This window comes from Uloborus diversus, chromosome 8, assembly GCF_026930045.1.
Source record: "Uloborus diversus isolate 005 chromosome 8, Udiv.v.3.1, whole genome shotgun sequence".
NCBI lineage: Eukaryota > Metazoa > Arthropoda > Arachnida > Araneae > Uloboridae > Uloborus > Uloborus diversus.
This window is the reverse complement of record NC_072738.1, coordinates 3363044-3379927: the sequence shown is the minus strand read 5'-3', so window position 1 is coordinate 3379927 and position 16884 is coordinate 3363044. Positions and strand designations below refer to the sequence as shown.

Genomic DNA, 16884 nt, shown 5'->3' with positions numbered 1-16884 from the left:
GGAGTCATTGTTGAGCATTTACATACAGTGTAACCATTTTTACTTGCCATTTAAATGTATGTAAGTGTAACTGATTTTTTAAAGTTATTACATACATGCATATTCTTTTTTTTTTTTTTTTGCCTATTTTGTGGATTATCCTCAAAAGTCGCTTACTTGTGATTACTATATCACCCTACTCTGTGGATAATCAAGAGTTTACTGCATAACTAATCTAAAAGCAAAAGATGTGTTCCCTTCCCTGCTTTAACTTTATCATGTCCTTAAAATCACTTTATGTATATTTTCTTACTTTTCTATTTGACTAATAAAAATATCATTATAATCAAATTTTCATCATGATATCCAATTTCATAAAAAAATCTAATTGCCATTTAAGAATTTTGGGGACTGTAAAAGCTTGTGTAATTGAAAGTGTCTTCTTCAAATTCAATTCAGTATTAAATTCTGTTCTTAATTAGAGATTGTGATTATGGAAATGCTTCATACGTGCTTTTAGGAAATGCTTTATATACTTATAGCTTTATCAGTATTAACATTGAAGTAAAGTTTTGTAATTTCAAAATTGCACCAGCCATGGTGTAAAATCTTAGTTTTATTTCTATAGAATTCTCTGAAGAAAGAGAAACAAAAGTTATTGAACAATAGCATAAAATAATAATGTTTGTAAGCCTAATAGAAAATAAGTAATGCTACCTTTTTGAACACAAAATTTCTACCAAATCAACTAGAAGTAAATGCTATAATTTATAATTCTGTCATGCAAATTATTCTACAAATCTGACGGGAAAATTACATTATTATGTCTATTATATGATGTATTTTATTTAGCAAGAAATGGTGCCTCTTGAATTCTGAAAACTGAAATCCTTTGCAATTGCCGACTTAAACTGTATACAAATGAACCAATAAAAATGTATTGATTATCTCACCGACACCCTGACGACACTCATACTTGGTTTTGGCTACTAGTGCAAGATGCCTTAAGGGAAAAGATCTTACAAAAAGTCACTTGATACATATTTAGTTGAAAAATGAGTAAAGTGTATTTTTCAATCAGCACATTGCAGTCAAACAAAGAGATGCGCAGCTATTTACTATATTCCACATTACATGTTAAGTGAGAAATTTCAACCGTCTACAGCTAACAATTTTATTTTTCGAGTTGAGCTATTTCTGTTCCCTTTTCACAACAAAACTTGTGAAAGCCGATTCCTTTCGTTTCCCATTGGAATATACAAACATGAAGAAAAAACAAGATGATTAACATGAAAGTTGTAATCTGAGTGGAATGTTTTTTTGTGAACATAGTACCTCCTTAACTTTACCTAAAAATTAAAGTGTATCAGTATTTTGCACCTCTTGGTTTTTTAATGTTTCATTAAACATCATCAAATCAGGCATTACTTTGAACTTGTGTAATAATTTGTGAAAATGTTTCGCTCAGGGGATGCAAATAATCATGCGCACATGGAAGGGTATCAAGTGTCCAACCAATGTATGGCCCTGGTCAGGGACAACTGCTTGCTGCCCACTATTGATGCCCCGGAATTGGGTTACGTGAAGGAGTCAAGTAATGAACAATTCGTACCTGATGTCTTCTACAAAGTAAGTTGAATTCTTTCGTTGAATCTATGATTAGAAAAAAAAATTTCATGCCCTGTCCCCCATCTTTTCCATCATTACTGATATATTTTGAGATTTTTCATTTTACTTAATTTTTTCTGAGTCGGCCAACTTGTTAGTGGCTAAGTTTAATTAAGGAAATGCACATATGATATTTATTTTAACAGTATCCACACAGTATGTTTTTTTGGGTTTGAACCATGCTCAGATTGGTTTTAACACTTATTTCTAACCTTAATATAATATTTTATGTACATATGAAAGTCTATTATGACCCTCCCCAGGACAATTCTGGCCGTGTTTATGATAGTAACTATGACATACCATGGGTTTTTATCATCATTTTGGCTATTGCATACATTTTTACAACAAGTAACATACTGTAAGGTGTCTCAATGCAAAGACAAGCTTCTGGTGAAGTAGGGAAGAAAATCGCAAGTTAATTGTTGTGACTATAGAGTATTTTTAGAGCATCTATTATTTGTTTGAATTTATTTTCTTAGTTTAATAGATTCATTTTCCTTTCTCTCTCTCTCTCTATATATATATATATATATCAGGGGTCTGTCCAGGATTTTTCACAGGGTCTGTTTTTTGTAAAAAATCAAATAATTTTGTGAAAAATGAATTAATTTTGTGAAAAATCAAGAAATTTCGCAAAAAAAAAATTTTTTTTTTTTTTGTTAAAACAAAATTTTAGAATTTAGAGATGGCACAAACTGCATCAGTTAAACTTAAAGTTGAGTGTTTTCCTCTTCTACGTCAAGAAAATCATTCTGGATTTTTTTTCTGATATTTGGCGGGGGGGGGGGGGGGCATCGCTCTTTCAAGTATCAATATTTATCTACCATTCTACAAAAATGTTAAATTATACTAGATATATTTCGGTACAGTACTTAAAATAATTGTAACAAAAATATAAATAAATAAAATAAAATTCAGAATAGGGTTCAGCATTCAACTTTTTGACCCAAGACACTCTTGAAAAGCACAGAATTTTGTTTAAAACTTATAAATTCCGTGATTTTAACAAAAATAAAAAGATATTTCAATTGTTTACTTCTTAACAAAGCGTAATAATCATTAAAAATTCGAAAAATCGGATTCCCATAGCGGATGCAAAGAGATCGCAATTCTCAAAGTGAAGGCATCAAAACTATAAAAACGGCTTGTAAAAGAAATATTTTTGATAAAATTATTTTAAAATTGCATTTTAGAGTTCTATGATAAACATATCATTAATATCTGTGGACACAGTTGACCCAAAAAATAAAATAAAATAAACCATCTATTTAGCATTTTAATTTTTGACTCATAACAGAAAATGGAATTTTGCTTTAAGAACTTGAAATGAGAGTTCTAACAGAAATAAAGAGACTTTTCATTTATTTGAATCCTAATAAAGTGAAGTTAACTTGAAAAAAGAAAAAAATATGATTCTCATATCGGATGTTAAAAGATTGCCTTTTTCAAAATGTAGACATCTAAAGAAAACGGTAATTAAAAGAGTTTAATTAAAGTTAATCATCCTTGTTAGCATCGAAAAATCAAAACCCATATAATTTTCTCCCAAAATAACAATTAAACATCGCACCGCACCGCACCGTAAAAACGCGATTATTGTCAAGCAGGCAAAATGATGAGAATATTTTCTAATCAAGTCATTATAAAGGTTCAACTCCAGACGCTAAGTGGTGATAATTTTGAAGTTGGCAACACTATCTGAAGCGATCATATTTTTTCCTCACCCTTACTATCCCTTTGCAGTTCAAAGTTCATTTCGCAGATATATATTATTATTGTTAATTAAATTATGAGCGGAGAAAAGTGCTTACCAATGCCTTTTCAGAAAAGTTTACAAAAACACCGCTGCTAATTAGCTGTGATAAAACAAACAACCATTATATTTATTTGGCAGTAGCAATTATTTATCGCTTGCAGGAGCATCCCAAGAGTGCCGATTTTTTTTTTCAAAATTAGCCGATTTTGTATAAACTGATCCCTCTAATTTGACTTAAAAAAAAGGTGCCAAAAATTATCGGTTTATACACAGAAATATGCGTTATTTTGCTTTCAGATTTGCTCTTTCAATAAACAATTTGACAGATCCGATCTTGTTTATCAGAATTTTGTGAAGGGTCCGTTTTGTTTGATCGGGATTTTGTGAAAGGTCCGTTTTGTTTGATCGGGATTTTGTGAAAGGTCCGTTTTGGTTGATCGGATTTTTGTGAAGGGTCCGTTAACGGACCCAAATATGCTCTGGCCAGACCCCTGTATATATATATATATATATATCAAGGGTAAATTTTATTAGTAATTATAAATGCATAAAATAATGGCCAACACTAAAAGTTTAAACTCTATTAACTTTTTATTCTGAAATTATTCCGGTACAAATCCTACACCACACTAAGCTTAAAATGATATAATAAATTTTTCTGTATCTATCTGTACTATTTATGAACCAATCTTATTTACCATTTGTTCTGTTTTCCTACTGTTTTGCAATCAGTTTCAATTTGTGAAATTTTAACATCACTTTTTCAAGAAATTTCTATTTAGATTTATTATTTATGTCTAAACCTCAAATATATTTGCTATCTGTGTTTTAATTATGAAGTCCACTTTTGCGCAAGCTAAGTATGAGAGAACAGCACTCTCTCCTGCTGCACCTGTGAGCCGAAACTGAAAATCTTTTCATTCTAAAAGAAGGCATTCTTTGTAACACGGGAACATGTTTATGCATTTTATTTTGAATTTTCTGCATCCACCGTTACTCTCTCTCTCTCTCTCTCTCTCTCTATTGGTGCACTTATTCTTCATATATATTAGAATCCTATAAATGCATCTCTTTTTTTTCTTTTTGTTTGTATTCTTCGTATTTATGTTACCATTAAAAAAATGGAGAATGTCAACTTTCACCAGGGATTTACCAGAAATGTTTGGTTTTTTGCCAATGTCTTTGGAAGGTAAATTTTGATATTTACTGGCAAATGTCGACATTTGCCAGATTTCGGACTTTCACAGTAGGATATATATACAATACAAAAGGTGCATATTACCATTGCAATCTATATATGTGCATATTTATAATTTTACTGATATGTCCAGAGGATTTTTATATTATAATTCGTTCAGTATTAATTTGTTTTAAAACAATTAATAAATAAGTTCAAAAAATGAAGCACCTGCTTTCGCTTTTCAATTATAACAGTAATTAGTCAGTTGTGTTAGAACCTTGGTGGACTGTACTGCACTACTTAGTGTTCTGTAATTTATTTCTTCTGAAGTGTTGTTTAAAACATTTATTATTGACAAAAGACATGTACAGGCGTTTGAGCAATAAATCTTGATTTTCTCTTTGATTTAGGTGAAAGATTCATATGGCAATGAAATCACAGAACTTGCTCGTCCCTTACCCATAGAATACTTACTTGTAGACGTTCCTGTATCAACTCCCAATGAACCTCAATTCACATTCTATGCGGTTGCAGGCATCGATCCTTTTCCGGTGGAAAACAGATTTTTGGATGGTCATGTACAGGTAAAGATCATTTGTTCTTAGGTTTATTTTATAGGTGACAGGGATAATGCCTCCACGAATTTTGTAGAACACCTTTGTTGCTTGATTTTCCATATGAACTTTACAAAACTTAAATAGTGCTTATTTTTATTTTTCTACATGATTTTAAAGCACTTGATTTTTCTTGACATGTTAAGAAATAATCTAGTTACTTAGAAGTTGAATTCTTCATTAAAAATTTCTATTTGTATGCATGCAGGGCTCCCAAATGGTCCGCTTTTCCCGCCAAAGTCCGTTTTTTAGGGTTAAGTCCGCTTCAGACTGCTTTTTAACATTTTGGTCCGATTAGTCCACTTTTATATAGTTTTTACTTCAAAATCAGATTTAAAAAATTTTCCATTACGTTAAAAGATACCTTCAACTGCTGCAGCATGGAAATCCATAAAAAAGAGGTTTGGGGGAGGAGTTATGACGTTGAATCGCGGAGCAGGGTGCTACCGATATTTCTCGGAATTTCAGCCTCGCCTTTCCATTAACGAATGAACTTTCGGATCTCGATAACTCGAATATTCCTTTAACTCAAAAGTTTTCATTGAATCCCAAGCTCTTGAGACTGTTGTGGAAACTTCCCATAACTCGGAACGTTTTAGCCGGTCCCTTGGGACTAAGAGTTGTTGCGCGTTGACTGTATAACGCTGCTATGAACCACCCCTTTTGCAAATGAATTCGGAAGTAATTTCGTCGCGCATGCGCCATTTTTTTTACAAGCGCATAAATTTTACGCCCTTGAAAAACCTTGAAAAGATCCTGAAAAAAAAAGTTTATTTTCCAAGTGCTTGAAAGCCTTAAAAAAGTATGAAAATTTTATTGCTTGAATTCTTTCAAAAATCATTACAAGCAATCTAAAGCATACTTTTGATTGCTTGTAATTCTTTTAAAAATATTTCATGAGTGCGATTTTCTGAACATAGGTTTGATATACAGTATCGCGAAAAATTGCTTTCGTGTTTGAGGTTTCAATCCTTTTGCATCTTGTATATTTTGATGTTTTTTACAATCGAAAGTTATTTTGACATGTGCTACCTTATATTAGCTTATTTTTCGTTTAATTTCAATAATTAACGAAGGAATTAGTTTGGAAACCATGATATCATTGAACTTACTCGGACTTTGCGGAAAACTGCTTCTTGCGTTTGAAATTTCAATTCTTTTGCATCTTGTAAATCTTTTGATGTTTTTGACAGTAGGAAGTTATTTTGACATATACTACTTTAGATTAGCTTATTTTTCGTTTAATTTCAATAATTAACGAAGGAATTAGTTTGGAAACCATGACAACATTAAACTTTGCTCGGACTTCGCGAAAAACTGCTTCTCGCGTTTTAAATTTCAATCCTTTTGCATCTTGTAAATTTTTTGATGTTTTTTACAGCAGGAAGTTATTTTGACATATACTACTTTAGATTAGCTTATTTTTCGTTTAATTTCAATAATTAACGAAGTAATTATTTTGGAAACCATGGCAACATTGAACTTACTCGGACTTCGCGGAAAACTGCTTCTCGCGTTTGAAATTTCAATCCTTTTGCATCTTGTAAATCTTTTGATGTTTTCGACAGTAGGAAGTTATTTTGACATATACTACTTTAGATTAGTTTATTTTTCGTTTAATTTCAATAATTAACGAAATAATTATTTTGGAAACCATGGCAACATTGAACTTACTCGGACTTCGCTGAAAATAAGTTTTAGTGTTCGAAATTTCAATCTTTTTGCATCATGAAAATATTAAAACTCCATTTTTGCCCAATTGAATGTTATTTTCCCAAATGCTACCTCAGATTAGCATGTTTTATGTTTAATTTAGTAGAAAATAAATAAGTTTATTTTATGGGAAATATGCCAAAATTGAACTTGGTTTGTGAAAATTTGCTTATTTGAGCTTTCAACCGTTTTGCATCTAATAAATATTTTTATATTTTTGGCATTAGATTAACTCGTTTTAATTTTTTATTTAAATAACTAAAAAATTTATAAATTTTTTTTTAAGTTCAAATTTTTAGTTTTGCAAACTTAATATTAATTATCATTAGCTTATTCTCGGTTATTGCTGATTTTACGAGGGGGGGGGGAATATTAAATGTAAACAATTGAGTACATAACATTTTAACTTAGTGTTTGTATTTAAAACAAAGTTGAATTATAAAATTTTATAAGGTTGAATTTACGTTCATCATTTATTGTTATGATGCCTGCTAAAGAGGGGAATTAGTCCCCCCCCCCCCCCATAAAAGTTCAAAGCACTCATGGCCTTGCAATCATGGAGGGTTTTTTTTTTAAATCTAAGTTTTATGATTCTTGAAAATATATTTTCAATATGAAAATTGCAAAACTAAACCTCATGTGGTCTGCTTCTCTTTGTGATTAAGCATTTCAGACATTTTTAGGAAAACTTTCAATACAGTAAATCTTTTATCAAAGTGTCTCTTGTAGAAAAAGCAGTTTGTTTTCCTATACTTTTTATATTACTTTCTGTTATTTATATGTTAGCATTAAATGAAATCTGCATGTAATATTTATAGTACAAATTTAAGGTAGTACCTTGAAAGAAATTTTTTTACTCTTGAAAAGTGCTTAAATTTTTTTCTTCCTAAATGGTATGAACCCTGTGATAAGAGATTAAATTTAAAATTCAAATATAAAATAATTTTATAATAAACTCAGTTGCAGCTTTGTTTAAAATCAAAACAATATTTTTTAAGTTTCAGTGTGAGTCATGAGGAACTGCAAATTTCTCTTCAAATAGTTAGATGGGAACAAAACTAGAGGCTGGGGAAAACAACAAGAGAATAACGTTTTTTTGTTTGGTGTATGATAACACTATTAAGAAGCATTACAAGACAGAAAAACGTAAAAGTAATTTTAAGCTAAATAAAGATGAAGCACAGCTTCACCTATCCCTCAGTGAGACTACCAGTATCCCTGGTTCAAGTCAAAATGTATCATTATGCCTATGTAGTTCTAAAGAGGCTGCCTTAGTGCTAAACTAAGTGCCCCCCCCCCCAATCCAAATATTTGTGTAAATAATATTATTCAATGGATAAAAAGATCAGTTTCACAGGTGATAAAAGAATTGTATCTCTCATTATTATAGTTAATTAACAAATTATCTTCACGAATTTAGCAGCTGGCAACTAATTTGCCTTTAGGTGCTTCCCTTTGTTTAACTATGAGTGGTCCTCCCAAGGTCCTCTTTTTAATTCTAACTGGTACTCTTTGGTCCCCTTTTTGATTGAAAATGGTCCTCTTTTACCCTTTTCTTTAGCTAAAATGTGTTGGGAGCCCTGTGCATGAGGTTTTTTTCTCATAATAGTAACCTAATTATTCGACATTTATGTGTGTGTGCAAAAGGAACTGTAATTAGTTGCCTTGGTAGTGTTGTGAATTTACTTTTGTAAAAGTTTTTATGTAGTGGAGTTTTTGGCAGTTTTTTTAAGTAAAATATTTTTAAATGAACATTTCGGAGAAAAATATTATCAAACACTCATTAATTAATACTTATTGATATTTCTATTTATGCATTATGAATATTGCAGTAAATACGAATTGATTACAGCCTTTTAGCTTTAGCATACTTTTGGACACTTTCTGACAGTTTTGGACGGTAATAACCACCTGTTCTGTCCTAAAGCAGTTTCAGATAGTCCAAAACCCAACCCTGGCTTTTGGTTGTAAATCTCCCAACAACCTGCATAATTGAAAATCGAAATACAGTCGAACCAGTCTATCTCGAACCTGCTTATCTCAAAAACCTGCCTATCTTGAAATTTTTTAATTTCCCTGAATTTTCAGCCAAAATTTAATGTATTTTCCATGTTTATCTCAAAAAAAAATCCCGAATACCTCCATATCTCGAATTCCAGCAATGCTGACATTTTCGAATTCGAAGTCCAGCAATCTTCAAAACAGCAAACAACTTTCCTTAAACACAGAAACAGTAGCACTATTCTCAATGGCAGGGGAAAAAAATTAGAAATGCACCTAGGAATTATTATTATCAGGAAGACTAACGAAAGGTCAGTCATTTCGAGCATTTTCTCGGAAGCAGAGCAGAATGCAGAGAATGAGACAATGAGGAGAGGGCTGGGCTTGACAGATTTGACATGTGGGGTGACTTTTTCCAAGTTTGTAGTTTAAGGTCATTCAAATTAAAACCAGTTTCATTATCTGTTGTCTGGTTTAGGTACTGATCCGTGAGTGATCTCTTGCTTGAAGTTGGGATTGTGTAGAAAACCAAGATGATAGGCATGAAAAGAAAGCTAAAGATTTTTCAAATGATGAAAAAGTGAAATTTCTAGAATTTTTGGACGGCAATCCATTAATGAAGAAAAATTAAACTGCCGCCAAGTTAAGTATGTACAGTAGGGCAAGAAGGGTTTTCAGCCATTGCAACCTCAAGAGAGGATATTTGAATCAAAAAAAAAAAAAAAAATCAGGCACCGAAAAGCAATAAAAGACTACATATTTTGCTTGCAAAAGCTATGCTTAAAATTTCATTGCTGTCAAGATGATTCCTTAAACTTGCAATAAAGTGCTTAGCATAAAATAGTAAAATAAATACCTAACAAAACTTTTACGGAAGAATTTGAATATTTCGCATGTTTAGTCTTTGGTATAAAATTCAAAGATTTTCATCATCAGATTCCAAATTTCAATAAGTTTCTCAAAACCTCCGTATCTCAAAACCTCTTTATCTCGAAATTTTTTTCATCCTGTGAAATTCGAGATAGACAGGTTTGACTGTAAAACTGTTAAGGTAGGCGAATACCCTAATTTTCGAAAAAAATAGATTTTGAGATATTTAGAGAGCCCTAGTGTTCTTCTTCCTAAATCCGCAATTCTTTTTTAACTAGACGAGTTACTGAGAAAACTAGAAGAAATTTACTAAACTCAAATTAACTGCTTATAACGGAAATATTACTTCTTCCTTCTTGATTTTCTCACAGCCACATTTTCAAGTTTTTATTTACGCCAACAGATCTAGTGAAAAAAGTATTAACTTTAAGGATTTGAAACTTTGCAAACATGGTAATTGAACAAATTACTGTGATATAAACCTCGAAAATTTAATGTACATGCAATATGTGGTTCTTAAATAATGACCAATTAAAACTGGGGGCAGAAAGCATGTTTTTCGGGGGAAATTTTCTAACATTTACCTGTTTTTAGTTAATTATTTTCAAATTGGAGGGTCATATCACTCTCTGGTATCTCACAAAGCGATAGACACAAAAAGTTTTTAAAATTATGAAGAAATGAAGGCACCGGAAGTGTTAAGGAAATAGTATCTTTTTGCTAAAAATGTGGCAATTTTTTAAAACAAACCTATAGAATTTTTTTTTTCCCAACAAATAAGCAGTCAAAATGTGTTATTTATGTCATGTTCAATAATCGTATAAAGTTTCAGAAAGGTGCAATGAATATTGAAGAAAAAATATTTAGGGTGTTCGCCTACCTTTAAAAATCATATATTGAAAATTTGTGCAATCTGTGTGGTGAATAATTTGTGTAAAAAATAACGAAGTTAGTAGAGTTTGATACAAAAAAAAACTGAATACAGAAATAATCTATTTCGAAACACCTTCTAATATGGCATGATTTAAGAAAATGATAGCATAAATCGATTCCTAATGGAAACTAATTATTTAACTGAATGTTTTTCATATCAGGGCTTTTACTAATTTTTATAACTGTAAACACTCTCCACTAAGCTTTTTTCAAAACTGTTGAAGATTTTTCGCTCTTTAAAAAAAATTTTCCCCACACTTTAGTTATGACAATGTTTAGAGCCTCCTTGAAAGGGGGCCTAAAGCATCTGCCCCACTTACCCTTGCAGTTATCAGACACTGTCTGTGTTTGAAATTAAGTGTAATGTGTTTAAATAACAGCCATAAACCTTTTATTTCTTACTAAAAGCTCTCCCAAATCTCAGACAAATGGTAATTGACTTTGATTTTCAGTTTGTTTTCTCGACTTAAAAGCAACCAGCAATTAATTGGATTTTTCGGGTCACAATTGTCTGGGGTGAATGAAATGGATTGTCTCCCATTTTAATGTATTTACTTCATTTGTAACTGAACTGGTATGAATATTTTCTTCTCTTACAGGACTTCCCTCATTTAGTCAGTTACTTGAGGCAGTTCAAGTCTGATCAGTTTCTAGAAGCTATGTCCGACTTTCACTTGCTCATTTACCTTGCCACAATGGACCTTTTACCTTTAATGGTAAGTCAGAAAACACTTGTTGACCTTAATAATGAATAAATACCTTTGTGCTGAAAATTAAAATAATCAATTATCCAACGTATTGAAGCATTTGCATGTTTTTTGCTTCAATATGTTAGATAATTGATTATTTTAACTTGTTGACCTTGTTGTTGTTGTGATTCACCTTCTGGCACTTGATGTATACCTTTTAAAAACATATGTTTGTGACATTCAACTTTTTTTTTAAATATCTTTGCTGAAGGATTTTATACTACTACCATTATCTTTTTTTTTTTTTTTTTTGCCCTGGACTTATGTGCGTGTGTTTTTTTTTTTTTTTTTTTGGTTATTTACAAAAAGGTAGAATCCATTCGAATTAATTTGTATTTCACAAAATATAAATCGATAAGGATTTTTTTAGAAATTAACAGAAGAAATGCAGAAATAAAAGAGATGGACGTTAAGTGACATCGGATCTGTGTTGTGATGTTTTAGAGATAATTTTATCTTATGTTTGTGTTATGCTGTAAATAGTTTCATTAGTATAATTTAGATAAATGAATCAACCGTAATGAATGAAACCTTTTTTTTTTTGTGTGGAAGAAACTCTTAAAAATTTTGACACTGTTGCACCTAGAACAACTTTTATTTATCCTTTACCAAAAACATCGCACGTTTCCAATAATTAATTAAAAATTGGTTCCCTTTGACATTTTCCTAGTGTATTTTTCAAAAAAATCGACTCTAAAATGAAAACGCTTTCAAAGTGTATTTTGCAGATATGTAAATTGTGTTTCTTTCATTTAGGATGACTTGGGTCCTCTATTAGAAGCAATACGACTAAAAGACAAAGATCTGGCTGTAAATTGGTCCAAAAGTGACAGGTGGGCCACAGTGGAACATTTCATAGATGCTGAAGGTGTGTATTTTTCTTTTTTTTTTTAATGAAGTATTTGTGTATATTAAAAAATGTTGAAAATTATGAAATGTGAAAAAAAAAAAAAATAGATATTCTTTTAGCTAGCCAATTCCGTGATATATTTTTTACTGTAGCCATATTTTTGACTGTTGATGCTATTCAAAAGATAATACCCTTATGCTAGTGGGGATTTATAAGGACAGTTGTGTTTATAATCCATTAAAGATTTTTAGACTGCATTCTAATGCTGATTTCTTTGAGATTGTTATCATTGTACTTATAGGGATTTTTAGGAACTTTTGTATTTATTCTAGTAAGATTTTTAAATACTTATCCTTACTGTAAGGCCGATTTTTCAAACTGATGTGGATCTTAAGAGACTGATCTGTAAACACTGTCTCTGGAATACCTTATCTGTATATTTCAATCAAATTGAGAAATCATACAATCCTCCCCTTCCCCTCTGTCAATCTAAATTCCTTTTACATTTATGACTATGTGTCTGACAATTCTTTAATTCATCAACATTTCTCTTTTCTAAGGAACCAAAATTAAATTCTCTATAGAAAATATTGCACATTCAGACCTAAGTTTCAATCTATTTTTTTTTTTTATATGTATCTGCTGTGTGATACATAAATTTACTAAATTAATGAATAATATCCTATTCATACTGTAGTACTGAAATAATATTTTAACTGAATTTTTATGTATTGAGTTATTGTTTATATGATTGATATGATATGCAATTAAAATTTGTGGTTTATAATTCAGTGAAGACATTTTAGTGTTACATCAGTAAATAATCAATTAAGAAATTTTACCAACTCCATTGTTTCAATGTTTATGGTTAGGGCCTTTAAAATTTTTTTAATCTTTACTTTAAAAAATGATCATGTGCATCCTTTTAAAGCTATGCACAAATTTGTCAGCATCCAGTTGCTGATTTAAGTGATGAAGAGGTAAGGTGACTCTAGTGTGATGTTTCCAAACCTTTATTGAATTTCCTGATAGGTGCTTTCTTGATTTCCCATATTCATTCCAGCATGTGGGAAAGCCACTGTTATAAATTTGTGGTGAAGTACACTTCAGGGGTAGAGCTTCCTTTCATCCACCCAATGCAGGTTGAGTTCCCGACCTAAGAAGAAAAGCTGAAAGCCGTGTTGTTTTTCCTTCTTCTTAAGTTCAAATAAACTTTTTGCAAGTTTTTATTTCAAATCAGTACTGTAATTACCACTGATTAAACAAACCAACGAACCATCCTTATTGAATTCCTTGTTGATTAATTATATAAGTTTTTTCCCCCCTTCACCAGATTCATCCATGCCCAACCACAAGCCCAGCAATGATGGCGCCTCTGGCCGAACAGACTCGGCCAGTGCCATGTGGATCTGCAAGCACTGCACCTTCCTCAACCAGCCTGTGGTGAACACGTGCGAGATCTGCGGCCTGCCACAGTGAGACAGACAGTGTCCCTTCCAACTTGTGATATCTCTCTATCTTTCTCGCACCCTGCGAGGAGTGGCTCTCTGCTTCAAGAGTTCCTGATGGAAGAATAGCTGTTGCCGCTCTGGACCTTTGTGCAATCTAGGTCTTTACCGCATAGGAGTTTAAACTTTTAAACTCGTAGTGGTACAATACTTGCAGCAGATATTTGCAGGGTAAGCACAAATGAGGGTCCTGATTTTGAAAATTCTATATTTTCAAAACTACTGCACATTTTGCCATAAGTGATGCACGAGTGTAAAAAAAAAAGTTAATTTTTTTTTTCCAATTATGAATGTTCAAAGAATGAGTTTGGAGTAACGTCAAAAACACTTTATCAACTCCCAATGCCAAAAACACTACCAAAAAATTCATAAATGTACTTTTGCAGCATGATAAACCATTACCAGGGGTGTTTATGACCTGAAAATTTTGGGCTGCAGTTTCCAAAAATGTTGGGCTGACAACCCATTCTAAAACTAAAAAAAATATTTAAAAAAAAACTTCTAAAATGTTTTTCCCCCAATACTTTCACCGATTTTTGCATATATATTTGAAGAGTTTTTTATGAGGGGGGGGGGGTCAAGCTTCCTCGTTGTTTTCAAAAATTTCGCACTCTTCAGAAAATTTTACTTAAGTCCACTATCACCACTGCATTACAGTGTAATGTTTCAAAATGTGTGGAAAGAACGGAATTACAGATTAGATGTTGTCATGTAACAAAAGGTTCCAACATTAAGCATTAATAATAGAACATTTTACACAATTTGCTCACACATTGCACATTTTTGCAATTTAATTTTATTGGGAGGATTTTTTTTTTTTTTTTTTTTTTTTTTTTGCATTCATGTATCACTTATTATGAAATGTGTTGTAGTTATAAATCAGGTTCAGCATTAGTGCTGCTCATCCTGTGCTTTGTCTTCAGAAGAGAGGCTGAAATATCAATTTGTGGTGTGCAGATTCAAAAGAAATCCCAGATTCCAAGGCTCAATTACAAAATATCCAACCTAGACTATCACAGCACTATGCCTCTAATACACATGTTGTATAAACCCATGCTGAAAAGGCTAAAGCATTGCATGTATTTCAAAAGAAACAAACAGTGTTGCCACCTTTCTGTAATTGCTGGTATATTCAGATTTTATGTTAAGTTGAAGCTGGATGTTTCAATTGTACATTTCACCATATTTGTCTTTTCACTTAGTAGGGAATAGTTAGCAATCAATATTTGACTCTAAATTAGGTTTTATTTGCATATCGATACCAACATTTATTCCAGCAACATTACAGTTAGAGAATTAAACTAATGAATCTTATAATCTTTGTTGCCCTTAAAAGTAAGATAATGCATGAACTTCAAAAATATTGATCCTATGATACAATTAAAATATAAACAAGTAATAATGTAGGAAAATAATCTGATGCTAGTATTACTAAAATAATGGTTCAGGTTAATAGAGTAAAAAGTTGAAAGTTTCTACCGCAATAGTAAAATAGTCTCACTAGCAAAATATTGAATTGACTTTGCTTTTGATTTAGAACGCTTTCTACGTGATTTTTTTTTCACCAGCCTAAAACTAAAATAGAGTATATGTATGCAATGTAATATAAATGCATGAATTGTTTTCCTTGGCTCATGTGCTTTTTTTATATATATATATATTGGAATAAGTAAAATCATGTTTAAAATTTTTTAATCCAAGATTATATTATATATTATTTATTATTTTTAATAAATAATATATATTATTTATTTTTTTATTATATATTATTTTTTAATCCTTACCAAGTCATCCACATGTCATTTCTGAGCTACAGTTTTTATCTTTTTACTTTCTGGTCTAAATTTTTTTTAAAAATCTTAATCGGCACTAATTTGTATTACGTTATTTTCATACAGTAAAGAGGAAGTTGATGTTTAGACATTTTCTATCCTTACTAAAACCCTTAGTATAAGTTTGGGTGTAGTGTAAAGTTTGTCTTTACTCTTGTTAAAAAAACTCTTTGTTTTTTATTTGCCATAAATTAGAGTTTATGAGAAAACCATAAAGTTTTGATGGTCATTTGCACTCATAAATCTAAGAACTTTCTTGTCAAACTTCATGATAAAATTCAATTTGGTGGCAACACTGGAGAAAATTGTTCCCCTGATGATTTCCATCACCAAAGCAGAGCGTTGACAGGTATTCTTTCATCAGGCATATGCTACTAACATAGCAGCTTGAAGCACAAACAAGGTCAGCTAGATTTTGGAACCAGAATCTATCGAGAATGGAAAATCTTAGATCCTGGTCATTTTTTCATATGGAAATGGTTTGAACTGTTTCAATTTCGCTGGAGCAAGTTTAATTGGACTTTGTCGTTAATGCTAAAAATGCTATTTATTTATATTGTTGACAGTTTAAAAAAATTTATTCTGAGAATTCTTCAAAGAATGGAGCAGAAGAAAATGGAGCATGAAATTTTAAATGCTTATAAATACTAAAGCATACTAATGGTGCAGCTCTTCAAATTTTATGTTCTAAATTGTATTTGATGTTCAGTTGTGATGTTGAAAGAATTTTGATAATGCTTTTATACAAGGATTTTTTTTTTTAATTTTAATTTAAGCACCTATGCTACAGCAAAATTTTAAAATAAATGTTCAAAAAATAACAAAGTTGTTGGTAGTTCTTGCACGATAAACTCTTACTTTAAATAGATAATTCTTGTTCAGATAAATCACAATATATGTATCTGCAAATGTAATAAGTTAGTAAATTAAATTTTTTAATTGTTTTATTTTGCATCAGATTTTTCTATTGATATTGTATTTGTACTCGTCTGAAGTCAGTGGTGAATTGTATGTTGTTCATAAATATTTTCAGTCAATTTGTTAAAATTATTTTTAATCAATGATTTTTTTTTTTTTTTTTTTTTGAAGGGAGGGGGAAGGGGGTGAAGTGTTTTAAAATTTTTGTTTCCCAAAATTTATTAGTTTCACTTTTATTTAAAAATCTAATTATTCTTAGTCTTCTGTAATTGTCCAATTTTTCACCACTCTAAACTTTTCAATGTATTTC

The 16884-nt window shown here is 31.0% G+C and overlaps 1 protein-coding gene across 1 annotated transcript in view; it reads left to right on the top strand.

The window, feature by feature from the left end:
* LOC129227251 (nuclear protein localization protein 4 homolog) overlaps window positions 1-14622 on the top strand; it is a 38152-nt gene extending 23530 nt beyond the window's left edge. Inside the window, exons 11-15 of the mRNA XM_054861768.1 lie at window positions 1448-1608; window positions 4997-5170; window positions 11317-11433; window positions 12223-12334; window positions 13650-14622. Coding sequence (XP_054717743.1) covers window positions 1448-1608; window positions 4997-5170; window positions 11317-11433; window positions 12223-12334; window positions 13650-13795 — 710 coding nt within the window. The 3' untranslated portion in view covers window positions 13796-14622. The remainder of the gene's footprint in view (window positions 1-1447; window positions 1609-4996; window positions 5171-11316; window positions 11434-12222; window positions 12335-13649) is intronic.
* Window positions 14623-16884: the final 2262 nt, after the last annotated feature.